General features: G+C 40.3%; 1 protein-coding gene across 2 annotated transcripts in view; it reads left to right on the forward strand.

Annotated features, from left to right (window-relative positions):
- RIMS1 (regulating synaptic membrane exocytosis 1) overlaps positions 1 to 20,716 on the forward strand; it is a 480,747-nt gene that overhangs the window by 65,416 nt on the left and 394,615 nt on the right. For both annotated transcript variants that reach the window (XM_060114420.1, XM_060114421.1), the window contains exon 2: positions 16,201 to 16,281. In XM_060114420.1, coding sequence (XP_059970403.1) covers positions 16,201 to 16,281 — 81 coding nt within the window. The remainder of the gene's footprint in view (positions 1 to 16,200; positions 16,282 to 20,716) is intronic.

Consider the following 20,716-nt stretch of genomic DNA (forward strand, 5'->3'; position numbering starts at 1 on the left):
CATCCTTTTGTCATAGTTTAAGTAAAAGAAGCATCACGGCCTCTTGACAAAATAAAGACACGTTCATTTACCATAGAAAAGGAAGATTGCATATTTCTTATATAGAATTTTCATGTTCATGGACAATACATTTTCATGTCTGTTTGAGTCCAGTTTCTCTCTAACTTTCCAGGCAGGTGAATCAGTTGAGAGAGTAGTTATAATTAATTGAAAGCAATGCCTGAAATATTACATTAATGCCTTTCCAAGTTCATTTTCCCATTTTATTTTATCTGTTTAAAATCAACTTAAACCCCACCAAGGAACTATTATGGACCTTTTAGTAGGTATTTATTTAGCTATCCGGCTCCCCATGAACAAGGAGAATGAATGCCTGTGGAGAAATGGCATACAAAGAGCTACCGAAATATCATTATTTAAAGAGCTATGGTTTTGTGTTACAAATAAAAAGCAGAAAAACCGTTAGTTGTAAAGAAGCTCTGGCAATAATCCTTACAAATACCATTCATCTCCCTTTACTACCAAATTGCATCCTTTACCCTGGACATTTAAGTGTAGATAACCATGATCAGACAACTCTCTATTCTTCTAGGACCCTGAAATGTAGCAACAGGATGTGAGGTGCTAAGAACTTGAACTATTCAATTACAGTCCTGTGCCTTGTGCCAAAATGTGAATGACAATGAAATAATATTTTTGCTCAAAACAAAGCACTTCACAGATAGCATGTGGTTTTTGAAATGATGAGTTGTGCTTCTAAGAAGAAATGGTGATATTGTACAAGCCAATGTGTAACGTGGGTAACAGCAAGTGCTATATGTGACCTGTGACCAGATGACATGGCCAAAGGCATGTGGGACGCCTAGCTCAGCTCCTGGCCCACTGTAGGCACTCAGAAATATTAGCTGATATTACTCTCTGTCCTTTCCCTGTCCTGTTATTGCAGAGTTTTCGTATCTGACTAGGTTTCCATTTCTTGAAACTCATCTTGTTTTGCTGAATTGCCTTTTGGATTTAACGAAGACACTTTTCACTTACCTGACTCTCTGAGTGGTACTATTCTCATTTAACTTGGTGGTATTGCGGATCCAACAGTCTCTCTCACCTCAGGCATTCAAGCCAGAGACTGTTTGTTTAGGTGGAGGGACCACCCTCCGCCAGGCTTGGGATGGAGCCAGCAGTTAGAGCAGTGGTCCCCAGTTGGGCTGTAAGGCACAGGAGTTGGCTGTGAGGGGTATTAGGACCTATTTATGAATGGAACTGAAGTACTGAAAGCTGTCAAAAATTTCTCCTTTAAGATGACCTTATGTTTGTTCCAAGATTTTTCCCTGATACTATCAATGTCATTCACTTTTAGACCAATATGCCTTCTTTAGTGGAAAAAAAAATGGGTGGGGCTTTTTTGTGTGAAAACTGGAGCCTGTGACATGGTGTTCCAGAGAGAAGTGCCATCATGGGGGCAAGAGGTGCAAAACAGGCTGAATTTCCAGATTCAGATGATGCTTCCTCTCTTGCTAGAGAAAATCAGATATCATTGAGTTTTCTGATGTTCTCTCTTACTGCTGTGAACTGTCACTCCCAGTTGAGGTGGTGATGGTGATTTTGCTTTTGCTTTTTTAACTCACTCTGAAGCTTAAGGACTAAGTTTTCTAAGCAGGCTTCAGATGTATTTACCTAAATAGCTTGAGTAGACCTGGGTCCGTGGGAAAGAGAAGCAGATGGAGTTAGAAACATGGCCAAGTCTCCTCCCAGATCTGTCCAGGCTGGACTGTCAGGAAGAAGGGAAGAGAGGCCCCTCGGGGCTCCACTCAGCAAGTGAAGGAGGAAATGGCCAACTCATTCCTGCTTGTAAGGTGTGGTAGCCTTTCTCACTAGTGAAAACATAAAAGCTGTTGCCTCACTGCTGGGAGATGGGCGCTTCTTTGAGCCTCCTTCCCACCCCTGACATAGGTAGGAGTGAGGAGGGAGTTCTGAGCAGAAGTTTCTGCCTCTAGGAGAAGAGTTAAAAATACGAGGAGAGGTGAAGAGACGATTTTCACTCTCCAAAAGCTTCTCAAAATGAATCTCATGGAGCGTTATCCTGCAAGAATCTTTTCTGGGGGGAAATGGACACGGCAGTTATGGTCCAATGAAAGGTGACAATTTGGGAACAAATCCCCTACCTGTTTGATTGCCATCCCTCTCAGTCTCCCAGCAACTTTGCTTCCTCTCTAAACACCTACCCAATCCCCGCCCCCGTACCCCTCCCGTGTCCTCTGCCCCTCCCCCATCCCTTTAGCTTCTGTCTTTCCCAAAGCAAATTCCCTCACCTAGAATTGTGCCCATAGATATAAAAAAAGTCTTCCCTTCCTCATGCCTCTTTTCTCAAAACCCGCCTTTTGTCGACATTTGAGCAATTATCCTCACTCTCTATTTCCACATCACCCTCTTTCCCCTCAACCATCCGCCTTTCCACTGGAGCTCCTCTCTCTTTACCCCTGGAAGGTTCAGGACCTGCTGCCTTGACTCTATGGTTGCTTCCTCCCTCTAGAAGTCCCGTACTTCTCACTAGATAAGAGAGTTTTTTCCCCCCTCTATGGAATGCACAGAAGTCGTTCTCTCTTGCAGGTTTACTGGAAGGTATTTTCTGGTGATCTTGATTTTTCAAAAGTTGTGTTGTATTTTGCAAGCAGCAGGTGACTGTTGGAGAATGCACACAGATTAGTATGTAGGAAATTGTCAACAGGATGGCATGCGGGGGATGGTAGCAGATATAAATCCAAAGGTCTGGAGAAAGAAACTGATTGTGTTAACAGAGAATAATAGCTTGGGTAAAAAGAGGTTAATTGGCCATACTGCTGCCATATTGGAGGCAATATTAGGACCTTGTAGAACTAAGCCTATAAGCATTCCAGAGACATAAGAGGTGATAAACAGGCAGGTGTGAATAATCCAGAAGACCAAAGACTTGACCTCTTGCCTATGATTTTCCTTCTTATCAAAACTTTAAACATTTTTATTGGAGTATAGTTGCTTTACAATGTTGGGTTAGTTTCTGCTGTACAGCAAAGTGAACCTGCTATACCTATCCATATATCCCCTCTTTTTTTGGATTTCCTTCCCATTTAGGTCACCATCTTATCAGTCTTTGAAAAATTTGTTTTTCCAAACTTTAAAATCACCCATTAATCTCTGTAGTGAATCTGTATCTTGTAATCACCTTTATTTTAGAATCCTATACTTTTGTGTCTGGTTTGGTGAATAACTTCCTGGCCTGGTTAAGGGAGGTTTAATAGCCCTCACCACTCACTGTGGAAAATGGCCAGCTGGTTTCCCTTTTCTTATAATTAGGAACCTACCTTGCCTGTCCTCCGTGTCTTTTTAAAAATAAAAGTCACTCTTACGTAGCTTCTGAGGGTTCCCTGACTGTACATCAGAGGTGGGCCAGGCCTTGATGATCTGTGTTTAGTACATCTGGCTTTTCAAAATACCAACATCCACTTTCCCCTTCTGGTATAGAATTTTCACTGTCTCATCTTCATCTTAGGGGTAACAGTTATCATACTGATTGGTTCACTGTTAAGTTGACATGAATATGCAATTTTAAAAATTCATTTTGTAAAATAACATTTTTCAGCTTTTCCTCTTTTAGTATTTGTAAGTGGAGATGAGAAGATCACTTTTGATGACCTCCTTTGAAAAACATTTTTGAAAAGATTTTTATCAATGGAATTATATGTGTCTTGCAAATTATCTTTTAAATCTTTTTCGCTTTCTTGATTTTTTTTCTTATATAAACTGTTTTTCTCTATACCAGATGACATGCCTTGCACTTCATGTTCCCACTGGTCTCAAGGTCACTCTACATTTCAATTTAGCCAAACTGACACCCTGCTATCACCATTTTTCTCCTGATATATTTGGAGAATATGGTCTTGCAATAAATACTAGAATACTGTTTCAAGAACACCCAGTTATGTGAGGTTATTTGAATAGCTTCAATAATGTACCTATGTTATGAAATCAATGATATTGAAACATATCAGAGGATACTGGACTCTGTAACTTCATGATTGATTTTTATTAGTTTCCATTTATCTTTTAAGATTAATGTCAGAAGCCTCCTTGGAATGATGGAAAGGACATTAGCTTTGGTCCCGAACAAACTTGGATACAAATCTTAGCTTCTTAAAATATCAACATTTTCCAATTATCACTGGAAAAATAAATTTAATCTCTTAGATCTTAGCAGTTTCTTCATCTGTCAAATGGGACAATCGCATCTCCTTTGCAGGGCAGTGTGAAGATTAAATAAGATATTATCTAAATATCTGTGGACATTTTAGTACATAATAGATGACAGTAAACAGTTTTTCTTATTTTCCTACCCTGTTTAGAAAAATCAAAAGAAAAGGGGATTAATTTTCTCTCTTTACTATTAAGGAATTACCTCATGTACAATTAATTATTTTAAAGTTTTATTTGATAAAATAGCAGTATACTAAATGTTAGATAGTGTCTCATTTGTTCAAAGCAGTAATGTGACACTGAAGAGTCTTTTCCACTAAATAAGTCATTGTTTTTTCTTGTTTGGAAAGAGAATGACCCTCAGTCAAACCATATAAAAACAAATTTAGTGGATTATTCAAATCATAAAATTTGTTGATCATGGATTAATTTATATTTTGCAGATATTTTATAGAAATATGCTGTAATCTTGCAAAAAAACATTACCTAAATCTCTTGTAAATCACTGTGTTTTAACATGTTAGAGTACTAACAGTTTTTTATCTTTTTATCTTATTCATTCATTTAACACATAGGTAGTGAGTGACTATTACGTTCTGCCCTGTTCTGGGCTCTGGACCTTTGTCATTGAAGCAAACAGAGATCCTTCCTCCTGAGCAGCTCGCATTTCAGCCTGGGTGGAGGCCAGGGAGGGGCACATGTAGCAAGTAGTAGAGCAAGGTGAAGGGCACTGAAAGTCTGGTGGGGGCAGACTGTAGTCATAAGCAGGTAATCAGAGTAGGAACCACCAAACACTGATGTTTGAGCCAAGACTGCAGAGAGGTGAGAGGGTTAGTCTTACCCGTGTCAGGGAGGAGCACTCCCAATGGAAGCAATGGTTGGTGCAAAGGCCCTGAGCAAGACCAAGCCTGGTACATCTGAGGAAGACCAGTAAGAAGGCCACTGCAGCTGGGGTAGAGTGAATGGGGTGGGGAGTGCTGGGGAGGGGATAGTAGGAGAAGAACTCTGGGAGTTACAGGAGGCCAGATTACATTCTAAGGACTCTGGCATTTTTTGTAAGTAAACTGAGGCACTGCTGCAAGATTTTGAACAAAGGAGTTATGATCTGATTTATCTTTCCAAAGGGTCTCTGCCAGGCAGCCAGGGAGAAGTCTATTGTGGGAATCCAAGGAAAAGACCATACTGGCCCCATCAGGATGGCCACGGGGGACAGAGGAGGAATGGACAGGCTCTGCACATTCTTGGAAAGGAGAACTGTTGTGATGGATTGGACACAGGAGTGAGAGAAACGAGGCTTTAAGTCTAAAGCTTTTGGCCTGAACAGCTAGAGAAACCTATTTACAATCAATCATCCAAGATGGTGATGGCTGTGGAGGGTCAGGTGTGTGGGGCAGGGTGGATTCCAGTTGGAAATGCAAATTTTGAGAGGCCTGCTGGAAAGCCAAGCAAAAGTGTTGTGGAGATGGTTGGATGTCTGGAGTTAGAGAGAGTCAGGCTGGAGACAGGAATTTTGCAGATATTTCGGTCCTTTTGGGTAATGTCTTATGGAAGAGGAGTCCGGAGGGCTGAATGAGAGTTTTAGAAGCAAATGGCTGCTTACAGAGCCACTGAGGTCTCTCATTTATTTTTTTCCACGTTTCTGTGTTTTTGATCAGAGATCAGCAAATTAGAAGATTGTGTATTTGAAAAGTGTTTCATTCCCTCAAGCACACATACACTTCCCCCAGCACTGTTTATTGTCTCCATCAATGACAGGAGAAACCCGAGTAAAATCCCAAACCCAAAAGATGAGAACAGAAATGCAAAGGTGGCATCATTTATGTGACAGCTCACTGCCCAGTCACTAGACTCCTGACACTGTCATCAAATTCAGTTGAGTTAAAATTTCATAAAATAGTGAGATTTTGTTTGTTTGTTTTTTAGTTTTTTGCAGGGAGGGGGAAGCAGAAGGGGGGCTGGTGACTGCAGGCACCAAAATGGAAACTCAAAAGAGAGAAAGTAATTATGTAAATCGTGTTTTTCGAAGGCATTGAGAATTTTTCATTCACATACTCTTAAGTCTCCGCAAGCATATTTCATTCCTGTCTGGAGGGATGAAAGCGTTGCCACGGCCTCATCTGCGGGCTTGCGGCCGGGCAGGTTTCTCTGTGTGTACTTGCAGGGAAGAGTGGGCAGTTGGCAGCCGTTCAGCCTTGATTGCAGTCATTCATAAAACCCAGCCGCGTGGAGGGCGGAGTCAGGGGGAGCTTCCCTGAGATGCTTGCAGGATGCCTCATTTGCATAAATCCTCAGTGATGCTTGAGTGGTGAGGGCTGCTCACAAGTGCTTCCAAGACTGTATAGAGTCCACATCTGATAACCCTCTGAATAACTGAAGACGTTGCAGGAATAAGAGGTCACTAACTTGGACTCCTAGTCTCTCCATCCATAACCATTCTGGGAAGTTGGCATTGTGGCCTGTCTGTGGCCTCCTTCAGTCTGGCTGAAGGAATAAATCATACATAAGGAAGACCCTTGATCACCGCAACCTGCTGACATATCACTCTTCTGTTTCTTAAAATATGAGGGGTCTGTGTTATTATAATAAGTCTAATGCCTAGGAGAGAATGGAAATTGCTAGAGCTGAACAGTTTCCAAATATTACAACTGGCAGCACCATTATGGTTTATCTCTCAAGCAGCAATAGGCCAGACACAACAATCCAATTACAACTTTAAAGAAATGCTAATCCACCCAGGCTGACAACATTCTGAGGAGTGCATTGTATTATTATTATTTTTTTTGCATTTACTTTACAACTTTATTGGAGTATAATTGCTTCACAATGGTGTATTAGTTTCTGCTTTATAACAAAGTGAATCAGTCATACATATACATCTGTTCCCATATCCCTTCCCGCTTGCGTCTCCCTCCCTCCCACCCTCCCTATCCCACCCCTCCAGGCGGTCACAAAGCACCGAGCTGATCTCCCTGTGCTATGCGGCTGCTTCCCACTAACTATCTACCTTACGTTTGGTAGTGCATATATGTCCATGCCTCTCTCTCTCGCTTTATCACAGCTTACCCTTCCTCCTCCCCATATCCTCAAGTCCATTCTCGAGTAGGTCTCTGTCTTTATTCTTGTTTTACCCCTAGGTTCTTCATGACATTTTTTTTCTTAAATTCCATATATATATATGTGTTAGCATATGGTATTCGTCTTTCTCTTTCTGACTTACTTCACTGTGTATGACAGACTCTAGGTCTATCCACCTCATTACAAATAGCTCAATTCCATTTCTTTTTATGGCTGAGTAATATTCCATTGTATATATGTGCCACATCTTCTTTATGCATTCATCGGATGATGGACACTTAGGTTGTTTCCATCTCCGGGCTACTGTAAATAGAGCTGCAATGAATATTTTGGTGCCTGAATCTTTTTGAATTATGGTTTTCTCAGGGTATATGCCCAGTAGTGGGATTGCTGGGTCATATGGTAGTTCTATTTGTAGTTTTTTAAGGAACCTCCATACTGTTCTCCATAGCGGCTGTACCAATTCACATTCCCACCAGCAGTGCAAGAGTGTTCCCTTTTCTCCACACCCTCTCAAGCATTTATTATTTGTAGATTTTTTGATGATGGCCATTCTGACGGTGTGAGATGATATCTCATTGTAGTTTTGATTTGCATTTCTCTAATGATTAAAGATGTTGAGCATTCTTTCATGTGTTTGTTGGCAGTCTGTATATCTTCTGTGGAGAAATGTCTATTTAGGTCTTCTGCCCATTTTTTGATTGGGTTGTTTGTTTATTGGCTATTGAGCAGCATGAGCTGCTTATAAATTTTAGAGATTAATCCTTTGTCAGTTGCTTCATTTGCAAATAATTTCTCCCATTCTGAGGTTCTCTTTTGGTCTTATTTATGGTTTCCTTGGCTGTGCAAAAGCTTTTAAGTTTCATTAGGTCCCATGTGTTTATTATTGTCTTTATTTCCATTTCTCTAGGAGGTGGGTCAAAAAGGATCTTGCTGTGATTTGTGTCATAGAGTGTTCTGCCTATGTTTTCCTCTAAGAGTTTGATAGATTCTGGCCTTCCATTTAGGTCTTTAATCCATTTTGAGCTTATTTTTGTGTATGGTGTTAGGGAGTGATCAAATCTCATACTTTTACATGTACCTGTCCAGTTTTCCCAGCACCATTTATTGAAGAGGCTGTCCTTTCTCCACTGTACATTCCTTCCTCCTTTATCAAAGATAAGGTGACCATATGTGCGTGGGTTTATCTCTGTGCTTTCTATCCTGTTCCATTGATCTCTATTTCTGTTTTTGTGCCAGTACCATACTGTCTTGATTACTGTAGCTTTGTAGTATAGTCTGAAGTCAGGGAGCCTGATTCCTCCAGCTCCGTTTTTCGTTCTCAAGATTGCTTTGGCTTTTTGGGGTCTTTTATGTTTCCATGCAAATTTTGAAATTTTTTTTTCTGGTTCTGTGAAAAATGCCAGTGGTAGTTTGATAGGGATTGCATTGAATCTGTAGATTGCTTTGGGTAGTAGAGTCATTTTCACAATATTGATTCTTCCAATCCAGGAGCATGGTATATCTCTCCATCTATTTGTACCATCTTTAATTTCTCTCCTCAGTGTCTTATAATTTTTTGCATACAGGTCTCTTGTCTCCTTAGGTAGGTTTATTCCTAGATATTTTATTCTTTTTGTTGCAATGGTAAATGGGAGTGTTTTCTTGATTTCGCTTTGAGATTTTTCATCATTAGTGTACAGGAATGCCAGATATTTCTGTGCATTAATTTTGTATCCTGCCACTTTACCAAATTCATTGATTACCTCGAGTAGTTTTCTGGTAGCATCTTTAGGATTCTCTATGTATGGTATCATGTCATCTGCAAACAGTGACAGCTTTACTTCTTCTTTTCTGATTTGGATTCCTTTTATTTCCTTTTCTTCTCTGATTGCTGTGGCTAAAACTTCCAAAACTAGGTTGAGTAAGAGTGGTGACAGTGGGCAACCTTGTCTTGTTCCTGATCTTAGTGGAAATGGCTTCAGATTTTCACCATTGAGGACAATGTTGGCTGTGGGTTTGTCATATATGGCCTTTATTATGTTGAGGAAAGTTCCCTCTATGACTACTTTCTGCAGGGTTTTTATCATAAATGGGTGTTGAATTTTGTCGAAAGCTTTCTCTGCATCTATTGAGATGATGATATGTTTTTTTCCTTCAATTTGTTAATATGGTGTATCACGTTGATTGATTTGCATATATTGATGAATCCTTGCATTCCTGGGATAAACCCCACTTGATCATGGTGTATGATCCTTTTAATTTGCTGTTGGATTCTGTTTGCTAGTATTTTGTTGAGGATTTTTGCATCTATGTTCATCAGTGATATTGGCCTGTAGTTTTCTTTCTTTGTGACATCCTTGTCAGGTTTTGGTATCAAGGTGATGGTGGCCTCGTAGAATGAGGTTGGGAGTGTTCCTCCCTCTGCTATATTTTGGAAGAGTTTGAGAAGGATAGATGTTAGCTCTTCTCTATATGATTGATAAAATTCGACTGAGAAGCCATGTGGTCCTGGGCTTTTGTTTGTTGGAAGATTTTTTACCACAGTTTAAATGTCAGTGCTTGTGACTGGTCTATTCATATTTTCTATTTCTTCCTGATTCAGTCTTGGCAGGTTGTGCATTTCTAAGAATGTGTCCATTTCTTCCAGGTTGTCCATTTTATTGGCATAGAGTTGCTTGTAGTAATCTCTCATGATCTTTTGTATTTCTGCAGTGTCAGTTGTTACTTCTCCTTTTTCATTTCTAATTCTATTGATTTGAGTCTCCTCCCTTTTTTTCTTGATGAGTCTGGCTAATGGTTTGTCAATTTTGTTTACCTTCTCAAAGAACCACCTTTTAGTTTTATTGATCTTTGCTATTGTTTCCTTCATTTATTTTTCATTTATTTGTGATCTGATTTTTATGATTTCTTTCCTTCTTCTAACTTTGGGGTGTTTTTGTTCTTCTTTCTCTAATTGCTTTAAGTGCAAGGTTAGGTTGTTTATTCGAGATATTTCCTGTTTCTTAAGGTGGGATTTTATTGCTATAAACTTCCCTCTTAGAACTGCTTTTGCTGCATCCCATAGGTTTTGGGTCGTTGTGTCTTCATTGTCATTTGTTTCTAGGTATTTTTTTATTTCCTCTTTGATTTCTTCAGTGATCACTTCGTTATTAAGTATTGTTTAGCCTCCATGTGTTTGTATTTTTTACAGATCTTCTCCTGTAATTGATATCTCGTCTCATAGCATTGTGCTCGGAAAAGATATTTGATACAATTTCAATTTCCTTAAATTTACCGAGGCTTCATTTGTGAACCAAGATATGATCTATCCTGGAGAATGTTCCATGAGCACTTGAGAAAAATGTGTATTCTGTTGTTTTTGGATGGAATGTCCTATAAATATCAATTAAGCCCATCTTGTTTAATGTATCATTTAACGCTTGTGTTTCCTTATTTATTTTCATGTTGGATGATCTGTCCGTTGGTGAAAGTGGGGTGTTAAAGTCCCCTACTATGAATATGTTACTGTCAGTTTCCCCTTTTATGGCTGTTAGTATTTACCTTATGTATTGAGGTGCTCCTATATTGGGTGCATAAATATTTACAATTGTTATATCTTCTTCTTGGATCGATCCCTTGATCATTATGTAGTTGCCTTCTTTGTCTCTTCTAGTAGTCTTTATTTTAAAGTCTATTTTGTCTGATATGAGCATTGCTACTCCAGCTTTCTTTTGGTTTCCATTTGCATGGAATATCTTTTTCCATCCCCTTACTTTCAGTCTGTATGTGTCTCTAGGTCTGAAGTGGGTCTCTTGTAGACAGCATATATATGGGTCTTATTTTTGTATCCATTCAGCCTATCTATGTCTTTTGTTGGGAGCATTTAGTCCATTTACTTTTAAGTTAATTATCGATATGGATGTTCCTATTCCCATTTTCTTAATTGTTTTGTGTTTGTTATTGTAGGTATTTTCCTTCTGTTGTGTTTCTTGCCTAGAGAAGTTCCTTTAGCATTTGTTGTAAAGATGGTTTGGTGGTGCTGAACTCTCTCAGCTTTTGCTTGTCTGTAAAGGTTTTAATTTCTCCATCAAATCTGAATGAGATCCTTGCTGGGTAGAGTAATCTTGGTTGCAGGTTTTTCTCCTTCATCACTTTAAATATGTCCTGCCAGTCCCTTCTGGCTTGCAGAGTTTCTGCTGAATGATCAGCTGTTAACCTTATGGGGATTCCCTTGTGTGTTATTTGTTGTTTTTCCCTTGCTGCTTTTAATATGTTTTGTTTGTATTTAATTTTTGACAGTTTGATTAATATGTGTCTTGGAATGTTTCTCCTTGGATTTATTCTGTATGGGACTCTCTGTGCCTCCTGGACTTGATTAACTATTTCCTTTCCCATATTAGGGAAGTTTTCAACTATAATCTCTTCAAATATTTTCTCAGTCCCTTTCTTTTTCTCTTCTTCTTCTGGAACCCCTATATTTCGAATGTTGGTGCATTCGATGTTGTCCCAGAGGTCTCTGAGACTCTCCTCAGTTCTTTTCATTCTTTTTTCTTTCTTCTTCTCTGCAGCAGTTATTTCCACTATTTTATCTTCCACGTCACTTATCCATTCTTCTGCCTCCATTATTCTGCTATTGATCCCATCTAGAATATTTTTCATTTCATTTATTGTGTTGTTCATCATTGCTTGTTTCATCTTTTGTTCTTCTAGGTCCTTGTTAACTGTTTCTTGCATTTTGTCTATTCTATTTCCAAGATTTTGGATCATCTTTACTATCATTATTCTGAATTCTTTTTCAGGTAGACTGCCTATTTCCTCTTCATTTGTTAGGTCTGGTGGGTTTTTATCTTGCTCCTTCTCCTGCTGTGTGTTTTTCTGTCTTCTCATTTTGCTTATCTTACTGTGTTTGCGGTCTACTTTTTGCAGGCTGCAGGTTCATAGTTCCCATTGTTTTTTGTTTCTATCCCCAGTGGCTAAGGTTGGTTCAGTGGGTTGTGTAGGCTTCCTGGTGGAGGGGACTAGTGCCTGTGTTCTGGTGGATGAGGCTGGATCTTATCTTTCTGGTGGGCAGGTCCACGTCTGGTGGTGTGTTTTTGGGTGTCTGTGGACTTTTTATGATTTTAAGTAGCCTCTCTGCTAATGGGTGGCATTGTGTTCCTGTCTTGATAGTTATTTGGCATAGGTTTTCCAGCACTGTAGCTTGCTGGTCGTTGAGTGAAGCTGGGTGCTGATGTTGAGATGGAGATCTCTGGAACATTTTCGCCATTTGATATTATGTGGAGCTGGGAGGTCTCTTGTGGACCAGTGTCCTGAAGTTGGCTCTCCCACCTCAGAGGCACAGCACTGACTCCTGGCTCCTCAATTTGGGATGATTCGTTGTCTATTCATGTATTCCACAGATGCAGCGTACATCAAGTTGATTGTGGAGCTTTAATCTGCTGCTTCTGAGGGTGCTGGGAGAGATTTTCCTTTCTCTTCTTTGTTCTCACAGCTCCTGTGTCTCAGCTTTGGATTTGGCCCCGCCTCTGCATGTAGGTTGCTGGAGGGCGTCTGTTCTTCCCTCAGACAGGACAGGGTTAAGGGAGCAGCCGCTTCGGGGACTCTGGCTCACTCAGGCCGGGGGGGGGCAGGAGGGGCATGGAGTGCGGGGCGAGCCTGCAGTGGCAGAGGCCGGCGTGACATTGCACCAGCCCGAGGTGTGCCATGCGCTCTCCCAGGGCAGCTGTCCCTGGATCCCAGGACCCTGGCAGTGACAGGCTGCACAGGCTCCCTGGAAGGTGGGCGTGGACAGTGACCTGTGCTCGCACTCAGGCCTTTTGGCGGTGGCAGCAACAGCCCCAGCATCCCACGCCCATCTCTGGGGTGTGTGCTTTCAGCCACGGCTCACGCCTGTCTCTGGAGCTCCTTTAACCAGCGCTCTTAATCCCCTCTCCTCGCACACCAGGAAACAAAGAGGGAAGAAAAAGTCTCTTGCCTCTTCGGCAGGTCCAGACTTTTCCCTGGACTCCCTCCTGGCCAGCCGTGGTGCACTAACCCCCTGCAGTCTGTGTTCACGCCACCAACCCCAGTCCTCTCCCTGCACTCCGACCAAAGCCCCAGCCTCAGCTCCCAGCCCTGCCCGCCCCGGTGGGCGAGCAGACAAGCCTCTCGGGCTGGTGAGTGCCAGTCGGCACCGATCCTCTGTGCAGGAATCTCTCCACTTTGCCCTCTGCACCCCTGTGGCTGCGCTCTCCTCCGTGCCTCCAAAGCTTCCCCCTCTGCCACCCGCAGTCTCTGCCCGTGAAGGGACTCCTAGTGTGTGGAAACCTTTCCTCCTTCACGGCTCCCTCCCACTGGTGCAGGTCCAGTCCCTATCCTTTTGTCTATGTTGTTTCTTTTTTTCTTTTGCCCTACCCAGGTACGTGGGGAGTTTATTGCCTTTTGGGAGGTCTGAGGCCTTCTGCCAGTGTTCAGTAGGTGTTCTGTCGGAGTTGTTCCACGTGTAGCTTTATTTCTGGTGTTTCTGTGGGGAGGAAGGTGATATCCGCGTCTTACTCTTCCGCCACCTTCCCCTGAGCTCCCCATTGTATCATTTTATGTATATTGTTCTGAGTGTAGGTTTTTTTTATCTTCTCTTTCTCTAGAAGCAATTTCAGCTAAAATAAGTCAAATTAGAAGATGTAGGAATACATATTGCCATAGTTTAGAGCCCCCTCAAATTGCTTGAATAACTAGCAATCTGAATCAAACAGCTTTCTCCATGAAAACAGATTCAATAGCTAGCTACCTCACTCTGGAACTGAGGTTAGGATTATAGGTTAGTATGAAAAATATGTTTTTTTCTTGTTTTTTAAAAATAAAATATATTAATTAATTTAAGTAAGTATATTTTAAATTAAGTACATTTAAATTCTAAGTATATTGCTTTTGAGTATTGATGTGTTTATTCTCATTGTCCAATAAAACTTTAAAGTTCAGAAATGCAAGTTTTTACTTAGAAGATTCTATAGCATGTGCAGACAGATGAAGTATGCCAGGTATTATAGTTTTAAAACAAAACCACTGAGTACTTGAGATTAGATGAGGATTTCCTTACATAGGCATGGTCTTTCACACACACACACACACACACACACACAAAAATGTGTTTTGCTTAGAAACCTACCCTTCGTGCTGGCTGACATTCCACATTTATTAGGAAAGAGTTACTTAAAAGCATATTGAAGGAAAACTCTAATTAAGTGACAGATTTCTTTTTTTCCCAAAGCTCTGTCTAAATACCTGAATCTGTAGGGGAAGAAAAAAAAGAAATGAACTGAGACAGAGGTTGCATATGGTTTCTCATAGATATAATTCTTCAAAATTTTTTCCAAAGTTGGTGATATTTCCGATATTTTCACAAACCAGTGCATGTAGATTCAACATACCGCGTGGGCTGTTGTTAATTGAGTGGGAATTGCTAAAGATTTCCCAGTGCTATGAAATGTAACTTCCTGAGCGCTGTACTGGTGTAAGTTATATTCATATTTCAGAGCTCAGAAAGTCTTGGGTGTTACTTCTCCCTGGCAACTGCCTGCTTGAATGTTCTCTGAACCCTGCTGCCTGAGTGACCTTCTCCTCCTTTGACTGGTGACCAGTCCATTAAGAGTTTAGCACTTGCACTAGGCAAACACCGTGTTTCTTTCCTTTGAGCCCAGGAGGGAAGGCTTTGAAATGGCCCCGTTTTCTTTTCTCATCACGTTACACATTGATTTCTAAGTCTCACTTGATCGTGTTTGGAATGAGCTCTGTGTGTGTGTGTGTGTGTGCACGTTTCCATGCATTGTATCCACCATGTTTTCCTGTATCATTTCTTTCAGAAGTGGAGAATTTTGCCATGCAGCTTTTAGTTCTGAGAAAGCAGTTTATCTGCCACTGCCTCACCCCTGATCCACTTCTGGAATAACATGACTGGCCTTAAATATTAGCAGGGTAGTCAACCCTCCAAGGGCAGTCAAAGCTGCCATGAATGTTAAGAACCAGGTTCATGGTTGACAATGCTGTGTCCTAAGGGGCTTTTCCATGTAGCAAAGTCTGAGATGTAGGGCCCCAGCTTTATGATCAGGCCTTCCCTATTCAAAGCAAGGTTTGTTTCAAAGCTTTTGAGGTGAAGAAATATCTGAGCCATCCAAGAACAGCCTCAGAAGGGGATGTTTTCTTGTTTATGCCAATGAATCTTTCGAGCACTCTGTAAGCCCTGTTGACATGAGGCTAAAGGCATCTCCTCTTGCTGCCCTTTGGAACTGTGATCCATCCTCTGCATTTATTTTTCTTTGATGGAGTACATAAGACACAAAGACCATTTCCTGTTTATTTTCACACTATGCAGGCATCTTCTCTATTTATTTTACACACACACACATACATACACCCACTTTATTTATGCACATTTCCTTCTGACTCTTCCTTTTTTCTTAGCTTGAAGGGATTTTGAACTTGGGGGATGTCTTGAAGGCTCTCAGATCTCTTTTTTCATAAAGAGAAAGACCTGTGTGTGATAAAGGGTGTGAAACTAGAGTCCGTGTCTTTCAGTAAAAGAGTCAAAGCCACAGAAAGTCCTGCCCATTTTAAACACAACAGCTGTTCCTATGTTTAAGCTTTCAGATGCCTTCATACGGAGAGGCCAAAGCTTTCAGTAGCCTTGCTCCTATGGGGAAGGCTGCTGACGACCATTTTATTGGTACTAAAAGCAAAATCCAATGCCGAGGCCAGCACGGACTTCATCTGGGTGTAACTGAGCTCTTGGAAGCCTGAGTTGAAGGTTTCCAACCCCCAGGGCTTTCCAGGGACTCCAGGTTAACATTAAGGGGTTTGCAAAGAGTTTCCCTTAGACTTGTTTTCAGTACCATGTTTAATTTCCAGATGTTTCTCCCCATTTTATAATTAATAGTGCATTGTGCTGTCTATCATGCGCCCCAGGTGTGTGGTCAGGGACATGGTGAAGCCTGCTGCCTGCAAAACCCCAAGAAATGTTGAACACCAGCCCCACCAGCCTTCACCGTGAGTATGGCATTGGTTTTATTGACTGAAAATGTCGTCTCTTACACAGATCATTCGTTACATATGTATTCATTTACACTGCATGCGGGTGTTCAAACTGTGGCTCCTCTGGGGTCTCTGGGGGGTAAAAAGCTACTATTGAATTAGAAATGAACTGAGGCAGAGCTCCTGGAAACAGGAGCTCTGTGTATCAAGCATCTTTATTAAGTGATGTTTCTAATCTCATATGGGAAGCATAAAGCTAATTAGAGGAAAGAGACACATTTTTTAGGGCTCTAGGGTGTCAGAAATTCTATACGTTTTGGATTTAGAATTTATGTGGATTGGAGCCTAAGACTCTAGGAATATGGAGAAAAGGTACAGAAAGGGCTACTTTCCTTGTTGTGAAAATGGAAGTGCACAGGTAGTTCATGGCCAACCTCACACTGGGTCATTTAAAGGTAAGGGACAATCTAAAAGAGGGATGGCCCATTGGTTTTGGTTTTGTTATTGTAACCCCGAGTGTGGATACATGAAGGGTTAAATGACCAACCTAAGGGAGCTAGAGGAGAAACCAAATAAGTAAACTATGTTGAAAATGTGGATTTTGATGAGATGAAACTTGAAGAGCTTTAAAATTCTGCAGAGAAGCAAGATATATTCAATCTTTTGAAAAGAATTATGCTCCTGGTAAGAAAAATTAAACATTTCCTTAAAATATCTCAGCAGTGGCAATACTGTTATAATAGCCATTACAGCCAAGTAGTTACTACCGGGGAAATGTCTCCTTCCAAGTTTTTTTTGCAAAAGCCATTGAAGAAATGTGTCTTGAGAGTGATTTTCTGTAGGTTTCTTTAGCTATCTGAATTCTTGAGAATTCTTTGAAATAAAACCAAAATAAAGTAAGAAGATTGTCAAAAGGCTATGAGAAGAACAGTAAATTTTTGTAATTCTTTTGCTATGTCGTTTTTATTCCCATTGGCAAAAACTGAAATTAAATACGATGTTTAAATGCTTATATTTTGTATGTTACATACAATCACAGATTCAAAATTATTTATGTTTTAAGATAAAAAATTTTGGTAAATAAATTTCAAGAGGCTCCATAGATGGGTTATAGATTTTATCTCAATAAGTATACTCGAATATTGTCTTCTACATTTAGTCAGTACTTTTCAAGGAATACAAATAATTTAGATTTAGCCGCAGTAAAAATGATTTATAATTACATTTTTTAAAGTTCTAAGTTGGAGGAAGTACTCTTAATGATGTTCCCATTTTTTTCTATAAATCTTCTAGCTATAAAGCCTTTTTCCTGATGGTGGAACTTTGGTTGATAATTCATAAAAAAATTTAATGATCCCCACTTTCCATCTTATGTTCTAGGCATTAGAAAATATTTTACTTATATTAGGATTCAAGCATCTTTGGGGAAAGTTCTTTGAGGAATTAAAGTTGATTTTAAGATGTGTTGTATTCCACATATTGAGGTTCCATTTTAATTGGTCCCACTTATTCCAATGTCCACTTAAAACTGGAATTATTAGATATGAGACAGCTATTGGCATCCTTGTCAATGAGACTTTAATTTTTTTTCTTACTTTGTTTCTGCTCTCTGTAGACTTTAGTTGTGGAAATCTTTTGTAACTCACCATGCACCTAGTGGGACTTTCCTGGTGGCCACCCTGAATAGAGTGGCTGAGAAGAAGCAGCTGTCATCTTGTTGGATCCTCTTTTCTGACAATCCCTTCACTCACCCTATTTTTTTTTAATTATGATGATGCACTGATGGATTTTAGTTAGTCAGATTTGCACTGTGTGTGTGTTTATATAAAATATGTATTACTTACTTTGGCAGAAGTAGGGATAATGGAATATAAACGGGATGTGGACACAGCTGGAGACAAGCAAGTCAATTGACAGACTATTGCAACAGTCCAGAGAAGGTCTTGACCTACAGGAGTAGCAGAGGGTGTGAGAAGGAAACATTTCAAGAGCTTACTAAGAAGGCAAACAGGCAGTGCTTAGTTGTCAATTGAATATGGTTTGTAAGGAAAGAGTTTAGGGGGCTGTCACTTCAATGGTTTGGTTGATAGAGGACCGCCATCTGAGATGTGGAGATAAAACAAATCAGGCCTATGGATAGCTGGGCAGTGAGGAGTTCAGATTGTGATATGATGATTTTGGGCACCCGTGCATTACCTAAGGGTACCTGTCCAAGAAAAAGGTGGGTACATGAACCTGAAGCACTCAGTTAGCTGGGGAACTAGATGACATCCCCAAAGGGTACAAAGTTGGAAAAAATAACAGAGCGCCTGGGTAAAACCAATGCTTAAGGAGTAGGTAAAAGAAGAAACTCCCCTTGCTCAGCTGAGAAATAATGGTCAAAGAAGCAGGAGAAACCACCATGGTAGAAGAATTCAGGAGGGATGCCCAACAGTAGCAAATGCCACAGAAAATCAATAATTTAAAGAGATTTTTAAAAATGTGCATTGGATTTGGCCACAGAGGGGTCATTGATGGCATTTGCCATAGGAGTTTAGCATATAAGTGAGTGGAAATACTCTATTTCTATAGGTGTGATGAGAAAATGAGAAGTCAGGGGAAGGAGATGTTGATTGTGCATAATGAGTAGGAAAACAGAGATAGATTATTAGTGGGTGGATAGGGAGTAAGGTGACTGTACTCGGGTCGCTTGTACCCTCTATTTTGCAAGTCTAGGTTGATGGCTGCACATGTCAATATTTTAAGCAAGCTGCCTAAGTTGTCATCATTTAATCAAAGTAATAAATATACTAAAAACATTAGTGGAGTTCAATAAATTGAGTTTGATGGCTGCTATTCCTCAGGTAAAAGATGCATAGTTAAAGCAGTTCCTTCCCAAGTTAGGGGCAGCATTACATAATCCGATCAATGGTATTACTACATGATATCTGCAACACTAGAAGTATGTTTAAAAAAGAGAAAATGATTCAATCTCTTTGGGGTTGAGGGGGTCAGAGAAGGACTTTCAGAGCCTCTGACAGTTCATATGAATTTTGAAGGATGAGTAGTTGAATAGGAAGCAGTTTTAGAATACGGTCTCCAGAAGGAGGAAACAGTTGCCTGGAGGCCCCGAAACATCAGCTTGTGGGGGATGATTTACAACATGTACTCATTGCTGGAGCCTGTGAGCGTCCACGTGTGCATATCTGTATGTTGTCTGCTTGTGTGGGTGAGAGTGCATGTGTGACGGATGGTGAGTGGGAGAGAGAGAAATAAAGGATTCAGAAGGTGCAGCACTGGCATCTCTGAAGAAGAGGACACTGTTCTCACTTGGAGGACGTAAGCTACATGTTGGGTCTTGTCTTTGGTTTTATTTTTAATACGATATTTGAAAGTTGACATAACATTATGGGGTTTTTGAGTTTTTCAAAGTGATCATGGATTTTAAAAGTCTGAGAAACGTTTGTCTACTCATCAATTCCAGCCATGGATGGAAGCAGGTCTAAGCAGGAGAGGTAGGGGGTAGGGCAGATTTGAGAATGTTTGCCAGGTGGTGTAATTAGGGTGCAGTGATTCATTAGCTGTGATAATACAGCAAAGTGAAGGGGAGATAACTCACTTTATATCAAGAGATTGAGTGGATTTGATCATGTCAACAAGAGAGTTAATTCAGGCACTAAAGCTAGTTTAGATTTAGCATTAGATGTATGTATTAGTGTCCAAAGATATCTCTGATTGAAACATCCAAAGACAGTTGGCTATTCATACCTCAAACTCAAAAGAGACTTAGAAGAGTTATACTAATTTGTGAAAAATTACTTTATAATAAAACCATTAACATAAATGAAATACCACAGAGAACTATACTCGATATTTTGTAATAACCTGTAAGGGAAAATAATTTGAATATATATATCTGAATCACTGCCATAAGCCTGAAACTACTACAACATTGTAAATCAAGTATACTCCAATAAAAAGTAAAATTAAAACATATTTAATAGAAAATAGTTTATGATAAATTTAATTTCAAAGTTGTTTTACAGAGCTTAAAAAGTATGTGTTCGGGCTTCCCTGGTGGCACAGTGGTTGAGAGTCCGCCTGCCGATGCAGGGGATGCGGGTTCATGCCCCAGTCCGGGCAGATCCCACATGCCGCGGAGCGGCTGGGCCCGTGAGCCATGGCTGCTGAGCCTGCGCGTCCGGAGCCTGTGCTCCGTAACAGGAGAGGCCACAACAGTGAGAGGCCCGCGTACCGCAAAAAAAAAAAAAAAAGTATGTGTTCTATAAGACTAATTTTGTGTCTCTGAAAAGTGAATTTTAGAAATAACTTCATTATTAAAATACTTTAAGATTAAAAAATAAGAAGTAGCACAAGGAGAAGGTGTCAGTTTGAAGGAAAGAATGGAAGGGGCAGGATAGATAACATCACAGGACTTAGACAAAGAGAAGAGGAATTAAGTAAATTATAC

This window comes from Mesoplodon densirostris, chromosome 12 (assembly GCF_025265405.1).
Source record: "Mesoplodon densirostris isolate mMesDen1 chromosome 12, mMesDen1 primary haplotype, whole genome shotgun sequence".
Taxonomy (NCBI): domain Eukaryota; kingdom Metazoa; phylum Chordata; class Mammalia; order Artiodactyla; family Ziphiidae; genus Mesoplodon; species Mesoplodon densirostris.